The 21,269-nt window shown below is 37.6% G+C and overlaps 3 protein-coding genes and 1 long non-coding RNA gene across 4 annotated transcripts in view; 2 read left to right on the top strand and 2 right to left on the bottom strand.

Annotated features, from left to right (window-relative positions):
* The window catches only part of SLC12A2 (solute carrier family 12 member 2), a 45,037-nt gene extending 37,870 nt beyond the window's left edge, over positions 1 to 7,167 (top strand). Inside the window, exons 24-27 of the mRNA XM_015821394.1 lie at positions 814 to 900; positions 2,185 to 2,320; positions 2,439 to 2,506; positions 4,628 to 7,167. Coding sequence (XP_015676880.1) covers positions 814 to 900; positions 2,185 to 2,320; positions 2,439 to 2,506; positions 4,628 to 4,763 — 427 coding nt within the window. The 3' untranslated portion in view covers positions 4,764 to 7,167. The remainder of the gene's footprint in view (positions 1 to 813; positions 901 to 2,184; positions 2,321 to 2,438; positions 2,507 to 4,627) is intronic.
* Positions 7,168 to 8,237: 1,070 nt separating this feature from the next.
* LOC114922926 lies at positions 8,238 to 12,036 on the top strand. The gene is made up of 2 exons (XR_003810530.1): positions 8,238 to 8,799; positions 11,761 to 12,036. It is a non-coding gene; the product is annotated as an uncharacterized LOC114922926 (long non-coding RNA).
* Positions 12,037 to 17,315: 5,279 nt separating this feature from the next.
* On the bottom strand, positions 17,316 to 19,439 carry LOC107292298 (fibrillin-2-like). The gene is made up of 2 exons (XM_015821382.1): positions 19,279 to 19,439; positions 17,316 to 17,681 (listed from the first exon to the last, which is right to left on the bottom strand). Exons 1-2 carry the CDS (start codon positions 19,426 to 19,428, stop codon positions 17,316 to 17,318), a joined length of 516 nt encoding a protein of 171 aa, XP_015676868.1. The 5' UTR covers positions 19,429 to 19,439.
* A 740-nt stretch (positions 19,440 to 20,179) lies between these two features.
* The window catches only part of LOC107292287 (fibrillin-2), a gene marked incomplete at its 5' end in the record, with an annotated part of 40,506 nt that continues 39,416 nt past the window's right edge, over positions 20,180 to 21,269 (bottom strand). Inside the window, one exon of the mRNA XM_015821371.1 lies at positions 20,180 to 20,691. Within this exon, the coding sequence (XP_015676857.1) occupies positions 20,326 to 20,691 (366 nt within the window). The remainder of the gene's footprint in view (positions 20,692 to 21,269) is intronic.

Here is a 21,269-nt window from a genome sequence, read left to right as displayed (position 1 = left end):
GCCTTTCCTTATATGCTTTAGCCTCCAGTCCCCTGATCATCTTTGTTGCTCTTCTCTGTACTCTTTCTAGAGTCTCAACATCTTTTTTACATCGTGGTGACCAAAACTGGATGTGACTATGATTAATGGCGAGTTTTGCCAGTAGCTGGCAGTTACTTTCAGTTTACAGCAAAAAATGCTCATTGTGAACAATGGACTTGTTGAACAACCATGGCTATGCTCACTTAATGACCATGATGTTTGCTTTACAAACTCTGCATTTAATAACCACAAAAAATGTCATAAAATTAGGTGGGAATCACATGATGACCCACTTAACAACCTTCACTACCATAATTCTGAGCTCAGTTATAGTCATAAGTTGAGGACTACCTAAATCAACAATATCCTTAACGGGCCCATCCAGTTTCTGTTTAAATGCCTTCTGTGAAAGAGGATCCACTACTTCCAAGGCACTATACATTTCATTGTTGACTGTTCTACCATCAAGATTTTCTTCCTGATGTCCACCTGTGCCTTGTCATTTAAAGCCATTGCTGCTGCTTCTTATCTTCTGAAGCAGTTTTATTGTTCAGCCCTATTTCCTACAAGATGGCCTTTCAGAGACTTGTACGCAACCATTAGAGTTCCTCATCACCTGCTCTTCAGGCTACCCGTACCCAGTACCTCTTAGCCTGTCTCATAATTTTTTTTATTGGGGCTGCTGTCCTCTGGAACCATTCCAGCTTATCAATATCCTTAAATTGTGAAGTTCAGAATTGGATGTAGAATTCTAAATTTCCACTGTTAATTACGGTCTCCTTTAACTTTCAGGATGGCAACATTACTTAGCAAATTTCGGATAGACTTTTCAGATATCATGGTCCTTGGTGATATCAATACAAAACCAAAGAAAGAAAAGTAAGTTGCACAGTATATTTCCAATATTAATTTCTATGTAATTTAAATGAGATATTACAATAGTATTTAGATTGTACTGTAAAATGATTATACAATGAGGTTTCATTTTTAAAAATAATTTAAAATAATTATTAAGAAAAGCATAGATACTGGGTAAGAAATAGCTTTTACAGCTCATGGACTGAATTGCTATTAAAAACAGAATCATTAAGTACTATATGAATGGCATGCTATTATTTAAATAGAATTTCCATATGATAATTTATTTTATAGTTTTAAGTGCAGTACCTCAATAATGAAAATAATGTCTTAGTATGATTTCTTAATTACCAAATAACTGTTAATGCCATTTTCTCAGACCACAATCTGAAAAGAGATGGTAATATGGTGTAACTGGGACTGGCAACTCCATCAATGACACAGTCATTAACTGAAGTATCACATGACCATGCCAAATGTACAATGTCAGATGCATTGCAAGATTAAATAAATCATCATGGTTTGTTAAGGCAATGTCACATGACCACAACATACAACCTACCACTGAGTTTTGATGTTGGAAGCTGACTCTGAAGGTTGCAAATGGTAACCACATGTCTGTAGGATGCTGCAACCATTGCAATTCAGGTTGCAAAGTGCCTGAATTGTAATCACGTGACCATGTGGATGCTGCAACTGCTGTTATTTCAAGGACCGATTGCAAATTTATTTTTTTCAGCACTATCATAAGTCTAAATACACGCTGAAGGGGCAGTTGGTAAACAAGGACTATCTAATAATAATCCCCTGCCCTCTAAAGTATTAATTAGTGAATCTTGTCCAGATGTAAAAAAAAGCAGGATTAAAGTTTCAGTTAATGAAAAACCGAACCTTACAATATTTAACAAACAGCCCCTACACACTACTGGGAAGACTTAGTGTCTTTAAATAGAGGTAAGTTGCAAAACAAATTTGTGGAGTCCTTAGTGCTCTCTCAGCTTGATTGCTTGCTCAGGTGTGCACTGAAGATGTTACCTAGCTGAGGTAACAAAACATCCAAACTCAGAGAGCACCAAGGACTCCATCACTTAGGCCCAAGCTACATATATTCTCTTCTATTGGAAATTTTCTTTTGCTAGGAAACATGAGACTTCTGTGCAGAGATAAAGCAGCTGTTCAATTCCAGTTAATTAGGCCTGCACATATCATTAGGATACGTGACACATGCTAGTTGCATGCCTTACTGCAGATATCGATAAAACTGAGTATTGATGCATTCCAACTCTGTGATCAAATAACTTTCAGCATTGCAGCCTTTGAAGAAATGATTGAACCATTCAGACTTCATGAAGATGATAAAGAGCAAGATGTTGCAGACAAAATGAAGGAAGATGAACCTTGGAGAATCACAGATAACGAAATTGAGCTATATAAAACCAAGGTATGTAGCATTCTTTCCCATATGTACAAACATTTGAACTTTACATCACTATTCCAAATTAATTTTAAAATGGGTTATTAGCCTTTCAGACATCAGTAATGCTTTCATTTTTTTGCAGAGTCACCGTCAGATTAGATTAAATGAATTACTGAAAGAACATTCAAGCACAGCTAATCTAATCGTTATGTAAGTATTTCTTTCTGTAATTCTTGGCATCCTTTCCAGAAAATATTTGAAATAACAAATCAGTCAAAATGTTCTACAGATAATCTTTGTTTAATGTCCATTCATTCAATAACTATTCAAAATTAAAAAATGGACTTGTTACTGATTCTTGAAGTTGTAAGTTACTGCTTACTAACAATATTTATAGATCTCCTCAAACCCCAAAAATTCTGTAGAAAGTTGTGAGATCCTCACATCCTCACTTAACTATGGCAACAAAATTGTTGTGATTGCCATCATTAAGCAAATGTCATGGTGAAGTTATGTTTTATGACCACCTCACTTAGTGATGGAAATTCTGGTCCCATTGCCACTGTTAACGAGGACTACCTGTATGCTTAAAAAGAATACTTAAAAAGAAGCTGTATTCTCAAGAAGTCTGATTCAATTTAGTGACCTATTGGAGAGAATTTATATATCATGCATGGTGGGTCTTTAATTCCTAGAATTTAGTAAGTCGGCAACTTTCAGTTTTGTATTTTCTAAATAAAATTAATGTTAGAATTTTTAGTAACATTAATACAATGTATTTTTTTTCATGAAAAAGTAGCTGGGTTCTTGTTTTCAGAAATCGTATTTCTTAAAATGGATTCTGATCCTGCACAAGTCAGAATCCTGCTTTTGTCTATAGGCAATTCACTTATTACAATAATTCAAGAACAAGTATTTCATATTTAAATATTTTCTGTGAATAAAAACCTGTATGCTCAAAAGTAAATGTAGATTAGTGACCTGAGTTTTGAGTATATTGTTAAAAAATGAAAAAGGCAAAGACAGACAATCTCAGATTGGAAAATGGAGTTATTTTTTCAGAAAAGTTGAAATTTGACAATTCATAAGAATGGATCCTGATTACTAGAAAATTTGAAAATGGTATTTTCACAAATAATAGTCAATGTGTGAAGTAAATGATAAATATCACAGTAATAACCAAGGTAGAATAAAACCAAGCAGTAAAACACATTGCCTCTGACATGTAGGAACATAAGTCTGAAAATGTTATCCCGATGATACTTGTACATTGTCACTAAGGTTGAATTTGAAATATCATTGAAAGCTTGTACAGTGTCTGGAGAGACTAAGTGGGGAAAAACAAGCTTAGATTCTACCTAGATTACAGTTCACTATTAGTTAACAAATATCAGCTTTTATATTTATATTTTATATGATATTTATTCTTGACATGGTTGGGTTTCCCCAGAAAGATGGTTTGTTATTAGGGCATCTTTCAGAGTTGCTCTGTGCAAGTAGCAGATAGAAACACTGGACGGGAGGACTTTCTCCCACCTCCATTGGTGTATCAGTTTTGATCTAATCTTGATCACTCCTTGAGTGGACTACTTTAGATGCTTTCTAAGATGACTGCATCTAGTGCAAACATGATAACTAGCTCATTGGTAAGACATCATTGTAGAATAATGCCAATTATGTGGTTGTTGCCCTGGTTGGCAGTAGGCTTCTGGGACCAATTCATTTCCTTTGAAGCCAATGTTGCACCAGGATACATGATCAGAGACTTTCCTAGCTTGAATCTGCCCATCCTAGAGATGCCTGCTGTGAGTCCTCCCCCATCCCCCATTCTCATGAAGTTCCTATGGAACAGACTTCCTGTGGGAATCTTCATTTTTATACCGGTGCTATTGTCTCTGTTCTTGCTTTCTTTTAAAAAACAAAATTTGTGGGGTTTGAAGAGATCTATAAATATTGCTAGTAAGCAGTAAATAATTAAAATAACCTTGGTCAAGGTAAGCTTAAATACATAAGAATTGAGTGATAATGGAAAGAATATAGTATGGTGGATTGCAGTAAAATTAATCATTTAATTGGAGGAATTCTTGCTTGAATAGAGGTATTGCTGCTAAATAACTTGGTGGGTGATTAGTAGAGGTAATAAATCAAATAAAAATTTAAAAACTGCTTTCAGCAGAATTGTTTGTCAATGCTACTCAATGAATACTATTGAGTAAAACCATTTCATGTAAAAAATACTTTGGATAGCAGATCAGTTTAAATTAGATTACATAATGCAATTTTAATCCTGTCTATTCGTGAATAAAACTTTTTCCTCTCTGTTTTTTATAGGAGTTTACCAGTTGCACGAAAAAGTGCTGTATCGAGTGCGTTGTACATGGCCTGGATAGAAGCTCTTTCAAAAGACCTACCACCCATTCTCCTTGTCCGTGGAAATCATCAAAGTGTTCTTACCTTCTATTCATAAACTCTCTTGTGCAAAAATACAACGGGGAAGAAATGGTACTTCAGTGCCTAGAGGAAAGGGTCTGGGACGTACGATTAAAATTTTAACCTCACACAGAGGCAGAAAGTGATAACTTTCTCACTATTCCCCTGACTCAAAAGCACATAAGGAAAGTCACTATACTCCTAAGTTGTGGAAGTTCCATTTTTTTCTAATTCTTCTGTAATTTAATCTTGCTAAAGGGGGGAGGATTCCTTAGTAAAGAATAAATAAACAGGTTTTTCTTTGCTACTTGAAAGGCAGCAATAAAAGTGTTTATTTTTGATCAATGAAAGGGTTATAGATTTATAAAAACATTTTAGCCTTGAGGTGCCTTCTGAAGTTAACCAAATTTCATCCATATATTGTTTTGTAAATTTATGAAGTCCGTCTGCCATTGGTTAAAACTTTAGATCAAACTTCCTCTAGTTTCTAGACTCTTCCATCTTACAATAATAAAGATGCTGCATTCTGGTCTTCCATGAAGGTATTAGTTTGGATTGTTATATGTTTCTTATTGTTTGGAATGGGGAGTTGTGTGTCTGGTCTGTGTCTGTGTCTGTTTAAGAGACTGGTTAGTCCTAAAAGAGGTAAGTGGGATGACTTGGTTATGATAAAAGTCAAATTCATGCAGTTAGCATTGAGGACTTTGTAAAGTTTAATTTTCACTACTGAAAGATGTACTAATTGGGAACTACTAATGTTCTCCAGTTCCATCCCGTCCTTCGTGTTCCTTGGACTCCTATGATGGAAGATTAACCGGACAGATTTTATTGTGCGGTTCTGTTATCAAAGGGTGCTTTTGTCACAGGTTGCCATCAGTGTTGGGGCTGATTCAGTGTGTGCCCTTTTTTGGGGGGGACCATATAGATAAAAAGTAGTTCTGTGGGACCAGGTTTTGTCCAAGGCATCCAAGGACAGTTTATTTAAAATCTGCTAAAACTCTTGCTAAACACTCAGGTTTGGTTCTCTTGAGCTTGATTTTTAATTTGATAAGGTGGTGTATTCAAGAATTACCCATTTGTGTGCCCTCTGTTTCTGGAAGGGTATATATTTCAATTGCTTTATATTTTTTTATTCTATAAACTGTTTCCTGAAGAATCTCTTGAGGCTTTATCCGATACTTGGTAATAACATTTATACCTGTTACCTGTTAGTTGCTTAAACATATGTTTCAACTTTTGGCTTTAATACAGAGCGCCATGTTAGATCAAAGATCTATAATTTCAAGAGTTTCTAAGTGAACACATAGCATATAAAAACACAGCTTTCTTGCTAAGTGAAATCAAAATCTATGAACAAATTGTTTCGGGAGATCTGGTTAATGGGACAACAGGATTCTTGCATATTGTAATTACTTTCAGTAACCTACTGCTCTAATGCTGATTGTTTTGTTTTTTCCAGAAGTGCAATACACGTTGGCTGCCAGATAGAGTAATTCATTGTCAGGATATATTTTTCAAAGGAAATTGGAAGTTTATAATAAAATAGTTTATTGTTACTTTTTTTAAAAAAAATCACATTGGAAATAGAGTGTTGATTACTACCAGATTGGTTGATTGTTGCTGTGATGAAAGAAGATGTAAAATTACTCAGTAAGGCTGAATTTCCTTTCCTTTCTCTTGTTAAGTGCAGACTTAGAGTAGGATAGAAAACAGCATCACCCATCTGGAAGAAATGCACTTGGACAGTTAGCAGTTTGGCCCATTCAGGGCAGCCATTATTTGTGATGTGCAAAAGAAAGGAGTTGCATTTCTGTCAGTGTGTGGTGGCTGAAATAATTATTTTAACATTTGGATCTATTGATGGATACCAAATGTAGTCTGTGACTTAAAAGTTCTTTATCCAATGAGAATTTCCAATATTAGAAATGCCAAATGCCAAATCCTGATTATAACATTATTAAAACTCTCTAGGTAATATATATTATTAACCTGTTAGCAAATTTACTATTCCAGTTTCTATTTACTATAAATTTAAATTTCTTTTGGGCACTTTTTAAAATTTTCAATCAGTAATAACTTGAAATAGTTTTCCATTGACACTCAGCAATATCATTTTTATAAATTTATTTTGTGAAATTCGGAAGTGTTTAGGAAATAGTTGGAGAAATTGATTATTTATTGTTTCATTATGTTTGTCTTTCCTTTTTACACAATTATTTTATATGCTGTTTTGTTTATTTAAAAATGAACTACGGTCTTAATTTAAAGCTTGAGCTTTGGTTGGTACTATCCACAGTCCAAAAATGTTATGTCATATTTTGATAATGTATTGTAACTGTTATCTACAGTTATGACTTTTCTAATGTTTTAACGACGTCGAGTATTGCAGCTACTATACTGTACTGAAGAAGGATCACTGCAATAAATGAAAGTGAATTAAATAGTTTGGTCTAAATCATTTTATTTTTATTGACAGTGTTTCCCCTGCATCCCCCCCACCCCCATCCCAGTGGAATTCTGACCATTTTCCTTCCATGTCATCTGTTTTGGCTCTTGCAGGTTTAATATTTCAAGCACTCTTTCTGTTGTCTCCAGATAAGAGAACTTACAAGAGAGATAAGATATAAGAGATCTGTCAGAGTTGATCCACTTCCTTCTCCAGGAGAATCTGCCTAAACAGCAACTTGCTTCTAACTGTCTGCATACAGGCCAAATATGAATTACTTGGCAGGATCAGCTTAGCCCAGCAGTCTTGGTTGTCAGAGATAAGAAAAATGCACACTTTTTTCTTGTTTATCTGTGAATGAACTCATTCTTAAGTTTGAAACTTGTATATTGAAGTTCAGAAACATCTAGTCCCATCCAAAGATTGTTCCCAGTCACCCACCTACCCATCCTGGCCACAGATGGTGTCTTCTCTCCCTCCCTGTGTCCTGCCCCCCTCCCCCCCTTCTGCAAAACTTCAGCAGCAAAACCCTCATTTATCTCAGAGGCCTTACAGCTGTAATATTTCCCGAAATATTTCCTTGGCTTGGCATTTGCTCTTCTATCAGTGTTGCTAGCACTTATCCTTAAGAAAAGAGCCAGAAGGAGCCAAGTTATTTACAAGAAAACCATCGATTTTGGCTTAGTTGAATTATGCTAGGTCAGTGGTGGCGAACCTATGGCACGGGTGCCAGAGGCGACACTCAGAGCCCTCTCTGTGGGCACGCGTGCTGTCGCCCCAATCCTAGGCCTTCAGCTGGGTTTAAAAAAACTTTCACTTTAGACCTCTACCGCCGTGTACAAAAAAAAAAGGTTCAATCAATTAGTCAATTTCAATTTCTCGTGGGGAAAAAAAAGATCTTGCAAAGTTGGAATTGACTGATTGAACTTTTTAGTCCCACCCAGTCTGCTGTTACCACCGCAGCCACGCCCACCCAATGGGCCACACCCACCCGGCACTCGACGATGTATAAGTGAGTTTTGGGTTGCAGTTTGGGGCACTCAGTCTCTAAAAGGTTCGCCATCACTGTGCTAGGTTTATCAGAAATGTGGCAAGCTCATTAATTGGGAATACTTTTCAAATGATCCTGGAGGAGTTCATGAGCAAGTGGAATTGAATAGGCTGTCTGTCTTGGTTCTTAAATGTACAATATATATATATATATTTACATTGCCTCTAGTGAGGAAATAATTTATGCATATAATTTCTCTTGGATAGACCTGTCCATGATTTTATCTAAACATTCCAGTCATTGCCGCAATTTCATAAACTAAATAGAATATAATGTTCCATATTCCAGTGTATATATTGAATATTCTTTTTTTTCCCCACAGCTTTTCTCCTGCATCTAATGCAGAGGACTGTGATCCATAAAAATGTGTGCATTGCTATAAGATGCCACGGAATTCTTCATTGTTCATGCATAGATCTTTCCAAATCTTATCCCACTCAGTATCGGTACCTTAAATATGAAGAATCAGCTGTCTTTGGTATTGGCTGTCTGCATTTGAACACCATCCCAGGAACCCTATTCAGGCGGTCCCTGCTTCAAAATGTCATCTGCGGTGGCAACTCAGTTGCAAACAAGGTTATTCTCATCTGCGTTGTCAACACAGGCAAACCCAGTCATGGTTTTACAACATCTAGAACAGCGGTTCTCAACCTATGGGTCACGACCCCATTTGGGGTCGATCGACCATTTCACGGGGGTCGCCAAGCAAGGGTTTCCGCCATTTTTTTTCCCTTTTCCGGCGGGTGCCTTACCTCCCTTGGGCTGGGCCACCTGGTGGTCGGCCTGCTCCATCTCTGCCACTTGCCAGCTACGCCTCGGCCGGCACAGGGGGCGAACTCCCGGGCAGGGAAAGTCCTTGACTTAAGACCGGTTGGGTAGTCCTCGACTTACGACCGGTTTAGTCCTCGACTTACGACCGGTTTAGTCCTCGACTTACGACCGGTTTAGTCCTCGACTTACGACCGGTTGGGGGTCGTGGCATTAAAAAGGTTGAGAACCACTGATCTAGAAATTGCTTGAAGCACTTTTTAGGGAGGGGGGGGAAGGGGAGTAGTTTTAATGATACCTGGGTTGTGCCATCTGTGCTGTTTTGTAACATCATGATGGAGGAGTGTCAATTGTTAAGGATTCAAAATAACTATCCACACACAAAAATGGGAATAAGAAGCACTTGAGACTTCTAGAGCCATCACAATTGCTTTATTTACAAACCTATAAAGAAGCACATTCTTCAGCAAGCAACCAGTCCCAGGAAAATATTTTTTCCAGCCATTGCTGCGCTTGCATCCTTCAATTTTATTTAATTGCATTTAAAAATCCTTTTTTTTCCTGACCTTGTTTGGGGCTCGGCTATTCTTCAGTTGGAGGGCCACAGTTCTCTGAGACAAGAGCTGGATAGTTATCCTGGCTTGTCTTTGATAACAGTGGGTGTTGCATTGCAACCACCCCCTTCTTCAACTTCATGTTCAGCGTCACTGAGCTGGAACTGGTGGTTAATTATGCAGTTCCTATCAAATTTTAATGCTTTTTAAAAATTCAACTGATCTATAATCATGCTTTATTTTATTGCAATACTTCTTGCGAAAATGGGTTGCTTTACATTCATTTTTTGTATTCAGATTTTTTTTGTGAGACTGTTAATGAAAGACAAAATTATCTCTGCTTTTTCCCATTACTTGTCATCATCTTCAGCTGACGTACTTCACAGTTTTACAGAAACCCTGTTCTATTCATTAAGATGCCCAGAAGGAGTTCAGGAAAATACTCCAATGATTCACAAATCTATACAGAATTATGAATAAGTGCCTTTTTAGCTCTAGTCTGGTTAGTGTTTGGTTTAACAGGTTTCAAGATAGATATTTTTCTGGTCATGAGCTCGAATCTAAAATTGCAAATCCTCCTATCCAAATATTAAGCTGGGCCACAGGGAAAATAAGCTGCTATTTTATTTTTTCACCTGCTTAGCTACATTGGCTCTAACTACCTGCATCTTGTTAGAGGCAGAAGCTTTCTCTGTGGACTTGTGAGCATTCCTGAGGGTGAGAATCTTACTGTGAGCAACAATTAGCAAGGCAGGTTTTTAATTGTAACAGAAAATGCATTGTAAGATAGGCAACTGAGCACTGACCTAACTACGTTCCATGCTCCATGTGATTGAGAAGAGGCAGGAAGAAATAACCTCATATTAGCTACCTCCTATCGCAGGCAGATAGCCAATTTGAACTGGTGGTTAAAGCATCAAGCTAGAAACCAGGACACACTGAAATCTAGTCCCACCTTAGGCATGAAAGCCAGCTGGGTGACTTTGGGACAGTCATTCTCTTTCAGCCCAACACAAGGTGGTTATTGTGAGGAAAATAGGAGGAAGGCGTGTTGGATATGTTCGCTATCTTGAGTTATTTATAAAAAATAAAGGCAAGATTTTTTTTAAAAGAATTTATTCTGTTTGTGTACTTTGTCTGATTCCCTATGTCAGTGGTGGCGAACCTATGGCACGGGTGCCAGAGGCGGCACTCAGAGCCCTCTCTGTGGGCACTCGCGCCACCGCCCCAGTCCTAGGCCTTCAGCTGGGTTTTATAAAACCTTTTCGCTTTAGGCCTTCACCACTATGTGCAAAAAAAAAAAAAAGGTTCAATCAATCAATTTCAACTTCTCGCGGGGAAAAAAAAGATCTTGCAAAGTTGGAATTGATTGATTGAACTTTTTAGTCCCACCCAGTCTGCTGTTACCACTGCAGCCACGCCCACCCAATGGGCCACACCCACACAATTGGCCACACCCAGCCAATGGGCCACACCACCTGGCACCCGATGATGCATAAGTGGGTTTTGGGTTGCAGTTTGGGCACTCGGTCTCTAAAAGGTTTGCCATCACTGTGGCCAATAGATCCTGAAAATACTGAAGTGTCATGCCATTGGAGTTTGAATTTTCAACAGATATTGGCATCTTCATTTCCCAGTTTCTGCCAGTGACCCCAAATGACAGCATTCACAGCAACCTGGAGATTTAGAAGGTCATCTGCTGAGTAGCATCCTTAGAAATCACTGCAGGGCTGGTTTTGTTCATCCAAAATGGAAACACTTGAGCTTGACCATTTTCCCTGGGGAGGGGGGAGGTTGTATGTGAGTAATGGCGTTACAGATTTGGCTGGATAACCACACTATGGATACCAAAGGGAGTCAACCATGCTAGTCCTCCCCTAGTAGCTTGCCTTAGAATAAGGAAGGAGAGAAAGATAGTAATAATGGCTGAACTCCAATGTCCTGGTTCAAACCTAGACTTCTCTTTGGAAGAAGCTAGGCTTATATTGGACTGGAATGTTAGGCTTCCATTGCATTTACTTTCCTCCAGGAAAAAGGAGCAGGTATACCAATTTTGTTTGTTTTGGGGTTTTTTTGAATACGCAAATATTGTTTTATTGTCGGGTTGTTTTTTTTTGTTTTTTTTTGCAGAATTAGAAAATTATTCAGAAAAATATTTCTGAAGAATGATAGAAAAAGTCCTTTTTATCTCCCTCCAATTTGTTTTCCCTTCCAGCAAGGTTGCTAGAAGCATCTCTCCACTGCCCTCTCCATTCCCATCTACGCAGTTTAGCAGTTTGAACTGAACCAGATAGTATGTCAAGCGGGAAACAGAAATTGAGAACGGTCATATGGAAGTTGTCAAGCGCCATCTTGTGGTCAGAGAAAAATCCTACAAATGCTGCTTAAGTTGATTTTAATATCAAACTATAGACACTGACCCAAAATGACTGCTGTGGCTGCCACATTTTGTACCCTCCATGCACTGAATAAAACCTCAATATATCAATGCAATGAACTTCTTTTGGTTCAGTGCCTAGACTTTTGTATTATAGATTGCGTAAGGTTTTCAGCAAAGTCATCAAATTGAAATTATTCCTTTAGTTCCAGCACTACCTACACAATATTCAGGAAATTTTGTTAATTCTAATTCTATAGAGCAGGCAAGAATGACTTTTATGGTGTTTTTAGCAAAATATACATTGAAATACAGATATTTAGGGCAACTTTTTTCTTTTAGAAGCTCTTTCTGAACCCATATGAACATTTAACAAACCAAGAGCTACAATTGAACTAAAATTATCAATGTGTACAAATTCAGGCTAAAAAAGATCTGAGGTCATATTAGAGGAGTTTCTGCCAGTGTCTTTGGATTAAGCACTGGGGAGAAGGATCATTGAACTAATATTAATAAATATTAAATATTTAATCGAAATAAAGCAACCATTCTCTCAGAACAGAACTTTAAATATTATTTATAGCGTAGATAACTTTGCACTGGTCATTCCCCCTTCTCCAGCATTTGGTGAGACAATGCTGATGATTCTTTGCCCTTAAATTCCAAAGCCAGCATTTTTTCAATCTTCTTGTGCTGCTTTCAAAAGCAAAGGAGGCAGACATTTAAATAAAGGTAGGGCCGAGTGCAGCCAACTATTTTAACAGTCTTTGAAGAAGGGAAGAATGAAGTAGAACCTGATTCTGTGTATTATCAGGTACAATTTGAAAACTGAACTGAATGTAAGGAATGCACCTCCACATAGGTTGGCCTACATTTCCCATAATTCTTAGCCACCGTGATAATTTGCCAGGTTAGCTGGGACAAATGGGCCTGGAAGTGCTGCAGATACTGATCACTACAATCAATTTGCTACGCTTTCACATGCAAAGGCACACATTCAGGCTTACTCAGTTCAATAAGGACAGGTGTAAGAGTTCCAGCATAAGTGCACAACAGGTGTGGTTGAAATCTGGGTTTAATTCTTACAATCATTTTCACTACCTTTCCATTTATTTGGCATGCAGCAGGTGGTCTGAACCCTGCCAGTCTGGTTTCTGGGCTCTACAAATTCCAATGTCATTTGCCAGAGTAGCTGCACTAAAAGGGGAACCATCTTTTTAACATGTAGCTAACATGCCATATGGGGGAAAGGAGAAAGAAGAGTGATACTAAAATTTCTTCCATATTAGAGTGTTTCTTGCAATTGGGCCCCAATCAGAAGAGTTGATTGGGGGAGTAGAAGAAAGTCAAGGATTAAAAGATTATCATTTGCTTTGTCTCATTCTGATTTCTGGAAAAGACTAGTGATCCAGTAAAGGAGAATACTGGTAGTTGTAGCTCAGGGATGAAATGTGGGGTCCTTAGTATCTTGAGTTTGGTTGTTTTTTTGCAGACAATGCACTGATGATCTTACCTAGTTGGAGTAATGAAACATCTGCATGGAAACAACCAAACTCAGAGAGCATCAAGGACCCCTTAAGACTAAAGACCGATTCCTTACATTGCTTTACCTCCAGGTGATCATCTGCATCATTCCTTATAAACCTCCCTTCTTTCCAAATTGGCCTTTCAATGTATTTGTCTCCAATTTGTTTTCTCTGGGCTACTCTCAAGAGCCAGCATCTGGGATGAGGGCGATGTGCAAGGGCAGAAAGATGGAAAACCACATCAGGCCCTTTGTGACACAAGCACACACATTGACATTGCACTGCTTTGCATGTACCTATGAAGGGGGAGTTCACAGCACAACAGTGCCACACTACTTAGCCATTTTGACAAAAGCAGAAAGCCTGTAAACATCCAGGACCACAGCAACTTTGGTCATATTCTGTTCCAAACAATAAAGTCAGAAGATCTTCAAAAATAATTAAATCAGGTATTTAAAAAGTATAGCTTAGTACAGGGGTCCCCAACCCCCCGGTCTGTGGACTGGTACTGGGCTGCAGCATGCCAGAAACTGGTCCGTGCAAACAAGCAAAGCCCCATCCACGGGATGCAGGCAGTACATGAAACCATGCTCAGAAAAACCTCTCTCCACGGAACTTGTCCCTGGTGCTCAAAAGGTTGGGGGCCTCTGGCTTAGTAAATCTCCAGCAATAATTTCTATGATTTAATATACTTTGCCCCCTCTTAATGAAGAGCTTATAGCAAGTTGAAATTCGTTTTATAGATGTACATAAATTGGAAGTGTTAAATCGGTAAAAGCACATTAAATCTGTTGAGGATTAAGGAAATATTTCCCTGTCAAACTGAGAACATTGGTGCAAGAAGACAGCTGACCTTGAAGCCTGTTTGTCTTGCCTCCTTCTCCAGAATACAAAGAACGCTTTTGTTCAGGGGAAGGCAGGGCTAGCTTCAATCTGTTATCACCATTTTTTAAACAATAAACATGGGGCCCCACATGACTCACATCCTTCTGCCCGATTCTGCTAGCCATCAGAATAGATAAAGTATTAGCAGAATTTTTATGAATTGCCTAAAAATGCTTTGCCAGAAATAACGATGTACGTATCATATGCACTGATTTCTACATTACCTATTTTTCATAGTGCTCAAGGAGGTTTAGAATCCTATGTAATAAAACAGAAGTATTGTAAGGAGACCATCGGCACCCTGAAGGATCTCACAATAAAAAACTGCTTTTAAGGTCCTTCTTCTTAAGAATCAGGTTGTCAGGACAGCCACCAAGAAGCCCTCATGGGATGGGAATCCTCAACTCCTTTCTATACGAGTATGATCTCATGGGACCTAAATGTGGGAGGACCAGAGCTGTCATGCCACTAAATGCTGTGACCAAGGCATATTGAGACCCAACCCAGGCAGCGGGTTTCCCGGGTCAAGGACAACTTGCCATGCCCAACTCGCCATGGCCAATTTGCCATGGTCAACTTGCTGTTCCTAAGTTGGCCATGGTCAACTCGCTGAACAACTTGCCATGCCCAACTCACAGCGGGACAACTCTATGCAGGACAAGTATTACATATTGAAGAATTGATGGAATAGAATCATTACAAAAAGCAGGTAAAAGGAGGGACAAAATGAAATGTGAATTAAATTGAATTGTTGAATTGTCCCACAGCAAGTTGTCCCGTGGTGAGTTGGCCACAGTGAGTTGTTCTGTTCCATTCCCTTCCTTAGCCCTACTCCTACTCCTCTGTGCTCCGCAGGGAAAGAAAAATCTCGAGGCCTTGAAATTACTGCTCTTTCTACCTGTGTGGATTAGATCACATGAGTCAGGGGTCCCCAATCCCCAGTTCGTGGACCAGTACTGGGCTGTGGCATGCCAGCAACCAGGCTGCACAAACAAAGCCCCATCCATGGGATGCAGGCAGCACACAAAGCCACACACTCTCTGGTCCGTGGAAAAGCCTTTCTCCACGAAACCGGTCCCTGGTGCCCAAAAGGGGACCTCTGTTGTAAGTGATTAATTGAGGGGCACCACTTAACACAGCCTGTTAAATAAAATTACCAAGTCATTAACTGAATGCATTATTCAGATTCCCGGGATACTTTGACCCACAATTTACAAATCAAACCCTTTTTCATATTTTCTACCTGCCCTATTTTTCATAGTAAGATTTTCAGTTGTGTCTCAGGAAAAGTGCTACAAATCACTTAGGAAATAATAGTCCTGTGCAGGTTCTGCAAAATTGAAAATAAGGAAAGAAAACACATCCTGTCATCATCATTCACTCCTAATGTTATAAGGTTGACCATCTCACCATATCAAAACCAAATAATGTAGCTACCGGAAAATAAGTTTTATTTCAGAAAAAGTGATGCTGTATTAGTACAAAAGCCCAAAAAATAATACTGCTTCTTTTCAAAATGCACTTTACAAGGTTTTCTGTTTTTCATAAAAGAAAATACACAGAAAATACAGAGTATGAACCAAAACAATGAGCATAATTTCTGGTATTTTTTGATCAGTAAAGGTTAAAAAAAAAACCCAAGAAAAGCAGGCATGGAATGTGCTTTGTGTTGGTTCACATGTGAGGCTTTTTTATATGACCTGTAACAAGTACCAGTTTTTATTTATAGCACCATGGTGACATACACTTATTAAATGACAAATTAAAACAAAATTAAACAACACACTAAACTAAATGCCAACACATTGTACAAGGGTAACTTATAAAATAGGCTATGATAAAATGAGACATATTGTGTATAACTACAGCATTAATGAACATTCTTATTTTCCAATATGTGTTTTTTTCCCCATGCAGTATGAATAGTGTACACATATGACAATTTTGCAATAGCTCAGCCATGTTTACTTCAGGATGAATTCAAGCCAGCACCACTTAGAATGAAACATCAAGTGTTCACTTCTAAGAATACATGATTTGTAATCAGCTGCCTACAGTAATGCAAATAGTTCAAGCACCTTTTGTTGTAGTTAATGAGGTTTGTGTGATATAGTGAGGTTACCTGAAGGAAATACAGTACGGGTTGGCCTGCAATACTAAGGATATCACAGACATTTCCAGGTATTTTGTTACAGTGGTTGTGCATCATTTCCATGGTCTTCTCTGATAGAAAAATCTAGTTTTTATGATGTGTATGTTGAGTATCAGCACCAAGTTTAAAGTTGAAATTCTGATCATGGTTATTTAAGATAAGGCATTACTTAAATATCTTGTCTAGGGAAAAGAAAGCCCTTGCGTAGAATATTGCAGTGCTCATTTGAACATATGACATTTTTTAATGATTTATGGACAATAGGCACAAGACTGAGAGGAAACTTTTTCAATCTATTAGTTTCTGTTCTTTTTTCTAAAATACTTAATACATGTAATAGTTCGAATTCATAAAATTGCAAAGAAAAACAAGTGTTTTCTTTTTCCTTTTAACACCGATTGTTAATTTCTCCATATATTATTGCATTAAAAATAAATAAAATCTCTATTTTTAATTTAGGGACTACAGCAAAACCATCAATATGCTAGAGTGCTTATAGGAAAAAAGTAGCTCACATTTTGTGCCATTTAGTGCCATATATGATCTTTTAAGCACATTTTCTTTTTTTAAAAAATATATTTAAAATTGATATTATATAGACAGTATAGTAATCATGATTGTTGGCATTGTAATCAAGGTTTGGTAATAGAAAAGGTTGAGGTCTGTTCTTCAGTCTTGTTCAGGACAGGAGGATGCAGAGGTCACTATTTGCAATTTTGAGTCTTCTGAAAAAGTAAGTTACTGACCCCTTTTAAAGCTTTCAAAACCAAAGTATATGTGATATGATATCTGAACAGAATCCTTCATGATGGGAGTGAGGAAGGACGGTTTTAATAGAGTTCAATCCAAAGTCTCATTTTAAGAGCTTCTCCAAGTTCTCCTAGGAGGTAGTTGTCCTCATTGCGTTCTTCCAATTTCTTTAGCTCTTCCTTTTTGTACAGGGGAATGCTAACTATTTCCAGTGTATAAATACCAGTTGTGGCTTTTTTCTTAGCAACCTGAAGATAACTGAGCCCATCTTTCTGGTGAATCCGGAAGGTGCTGTTGTGATTACCAAAGGAGATAACGTAGCGGTTGTGATTTGTGAGGGTCTCTATTGCAGGCATGAGATCTAATATGTGTTCTTTATTGCCAAGGCCAGTTACGCTGAATCTCATCTTCAATGGGAGATCAATGTCCAAACTTTCCAAACTGATCTGTTAAACCAGAAATAAAAGGTAGAGCAAAAGGCATAGGCAAACCTCAATATTTCTGTTTAGATTATTTTTTTTACCATAGATGATTAATTATTCTAATTTTCCATCATTGCTGCTTTCTTGCTACTGGCTCTAGAATGGTATTGAGACCTCGGGGCCAGAAAATGCATTACAAAGCATGTATGCAAAGCCATTGGACATCTGCCACTCTCTCAGAATACTCAATCCAGCATGAAATTTACAGAAACAAGGGTATATATCATCTTTTTGTGCTCTGCTAATTTACTGGGTAATTTATTCAATAGGAAAACGTAGAATTTGCATAGGACCTGATCAGAAATACTGATCAACACAGAAGCTGAAGAAGCTTCTTGGATGAGAAGCAAAATATTTTCAAGGAAAAAACAAAGAAAGTCCACTTGACTTTTGAAAAAGCACCTTTGGGCCAACCATGACCTGGATCAGGGGTAGTCAACCTTGGCTCTTTTATGACTCGTGGACTTCAACTCTGGGAATTGAAGTCCACGAGTCATAAAAGAGCCAAGGTTGACTACCCCTGACCTAGATGACTGAGAATCTCCACAGATCAACATACTTTTATCATACCACCAAAGCAGCCTTCCTCACACATAGGCCTTCAGATGTGTGATATTTTATTTCCTATGTTTTGTTAGCTAGTAGGAACAAAGCACCCACGTGATGAAGTCCCTAGAGGAAGATCAACATAGAGTAATTCCCACCCGTGATGAGAAAATCTCATTTCACTCTCCTTTCATTTTAATAAAACAATTGTGGGGAAAGCGTGGATATATCAACAAGTATCTGATAAATTGGAAAGCCTATCACCATGGAGGTTTACATCATATGTGTGATGGCATCATCAAATGGCACAAAAACTTACTTGGCATCATTTGTGTGATGCCCTCTGCACACATGAAGACATTTGTATCATTACCATAATCATAATTAGGCAAATTATACAAACTGCAGTGAACATTGATCCATTGCATGCAATATCCATTCCATTATGCATTGAAATTTCATTGCAATTATAATGACTAATGGTTAGAATAACTGTGAAGCATGAAAAAGGCAAGAATTGAGAGTGGGATTCAGTAAACGGGAACAAAATCATAGATTGGATTTATTTTATTTTAATTTCTGAGACTCACATGCCATAATTCTAAAATGAATCTGAGTGGCTTACATCAAGTTTAGTAAAGTAATCATATGAAGATTAATTTGATAGAGTTTTTCCAGGATTCCTCAATATTCAGTAGTAGAGTCTTTTCCTCTGATGATTGATTACTCATCAATCCAATTTCAATTATTCCAATCCAATTATTTTGTTCTGTTTTTATATACAAAATCTCTTTGAAATTGGAAGGGCAAAATTACTGTGCATAATGATTACACATTCTACACTAGCTCTACGCAAACTCATGTAAGTGGGCAAAAGAATATCGCGCTTGATGCTAATAATGCAAGATTATAGTAGTTTCTTTTCAAAGCCCCATAAGATTCTGACAAATTCAGTGGATGATATTGCTTAGATCTGGAACAGCAAGTGCAAATCAGTTGTGCAGTTTTTGCTTACCTCTGCAGGCTCCAATTGGTTGAGGCTTCTTTTCTTCCTGCTATCTTTTTGGGAGTATCCATTAATTTTACACTCATAACAAGCTTCTGGGGACAAAGCATTCTCTTCTCCTTGATCCACTGGTAGATACTGGCCTTTGCTAAATCCCATACCGGAGACACAGTGCCTGATGAATAATGTCATAATATTATCACCTGGAGAAATAAGCCTTTTTGTTACCATGTTGCTAGTTCATAAGAGGAATGAGTGATTTGTTTGTTATGCAGATAAAAACACAAGTTGTAATGATTTTGTATAAACAAAATGCATACTTTAATTGTGCATTTACTTCTCAATGTTTTGAATCTTTTACCTTTCACCTTTGTCAGTAGCTTAGTTTTAGAAGGGGTTTATTCCTTTTTAAACTTTATATATATATATATATATATATATATATATATATATATATATATATATATATATATATATATATATATATATATATATATTAAAAGTACCTTGGCAACGTTTCGCAACGTTTCGACGAAGTCACATTCGTCATCTTCAGGCTGGTGTCTTCAGCTTCGTGTTTCTAAGAAACACGAAGCTGAAGACACCAGCCTGAAGATGACGNCCGATTGTTAATTTCTCCATATATTATTGCATTAAAAATAAATAAAATCTCTATTTTTAATTTAGGGACTACAGCAAAACCATCAATATGCTAGAGTGCTTATAGGAAAAAAGTAGCTCACATTTTGTGCCATTTAGTGCCATATATGATCTTTTAAGCACATTTTCTTTTTTTAAAAAATATATTTAAAATTGATATTGTATAGACAGTATAGTAATCATGATTGTTGGCATTGTAATCAAGGTTTGGTAATAGAAAGGTTGAGGTCTGTTCTTCAATCTTGTTCAGGACAGGAGGATGCAGAGGTCACTATTTGCAATTTTGGGTCTTCTGAAAAAGTAAGTTACTGACCCCTTTAAAGCTTTCAAAACCAAAGTATATGTGATATGATATCTGAACAGAATCCTTCATGATGGGAGTGAGGAAGGACGGTTTTAATAGAGTTCAATCCAAAGTCTCATTTTAAGAGCTTCTCCAAGTTCTCCTAGGAGGTAGTTGTCCTCATTGCGTTCTTCCAATTTCTTTAGCTCTTCCTTTTTGTACAGGGGAATGCTAACTATTTCCAGTGTATAAATACCAGTTGTGGCTTTTTTCTTAGCAACCTGAAGATAACTGAGCCCATCTTTCTGATGAATCCGGAAGGTGCTGTTGTGATTACCAAAGGAGATAACGTAGCGGTTGTGATTTGTGAGGGTCTCTATTGCAGGCATGAGATCTAATATGTGTTCTTTATTGCCAAGGCCAGTTACGCTGAATCTCATCTTCAATGGGAGATCAATGTCCAAACTTTCCAAACTGATCTGTTAAACCAGAAATAAAAGGTAGAGCAAAAGGCATAGGCAAACCTCAATATTTCTTTTAGATTTTTTTTTTTTACCATAGATGATTAATTATTCTAATTTTCCATCATTGCTGCTTTCTTGCTACTGGCTCTAGAATGGTATTGAGACCTCGGGGCCAGAAAATGCATTTCAAAGCATGTATGCAAAGCCATTGGACATTTACCACTCTCCCAGAATACTTAATCCAGCATGAAATTTACAGAAACAAGGGTAAATATCATCTTTTTGTGCTCTGCTAATTTACTGGGTAATTTATTCAATAGGAAAACATAGAATTTGCATAGGACCTGATCAGAAATACTGATCAACACAGAAGCTGAAGAAGCTTCTTGGATGAGAAGCAAAATATTTTCAAGGAAAAAACAAAGAAAGTCCACTTGACTTTTGAAAAAGCACCTTTGGGACAACCATGACCTGGATCAGGGGTAGTCAACCTTGGCTCTTTTATGACTCGTGGACTTCAACTCTGGGAATTGAAGTCCACGAGTCATAAAAGAGCCAAGGTTGACTACCTCTGACCTAGATGACTGAGAATC

The sequence above is a fragment of the Protobothrops mucrosquamatus genome, unplaced genomic scaffold (assembly GCF_001527695.2).
Source record: "Protobothrops mucrosquamatus isolate PMUCROS unplaced genomic scaffold, P.Mucros_1.0 scaffold_164, whole genome shotgun sequence".
Classification (NCBI taxonomy): Eukaryota; Metazoa; Chordata; class Lepidosauria; order Squamata; family Viperidae; genus Protobothrops; species Protobothrops mucrosquamatus.
Note: the sequence above shows the minus strand (reverse complement) of the source record. Positions and strands in the feature narration are given on the sequence as shown.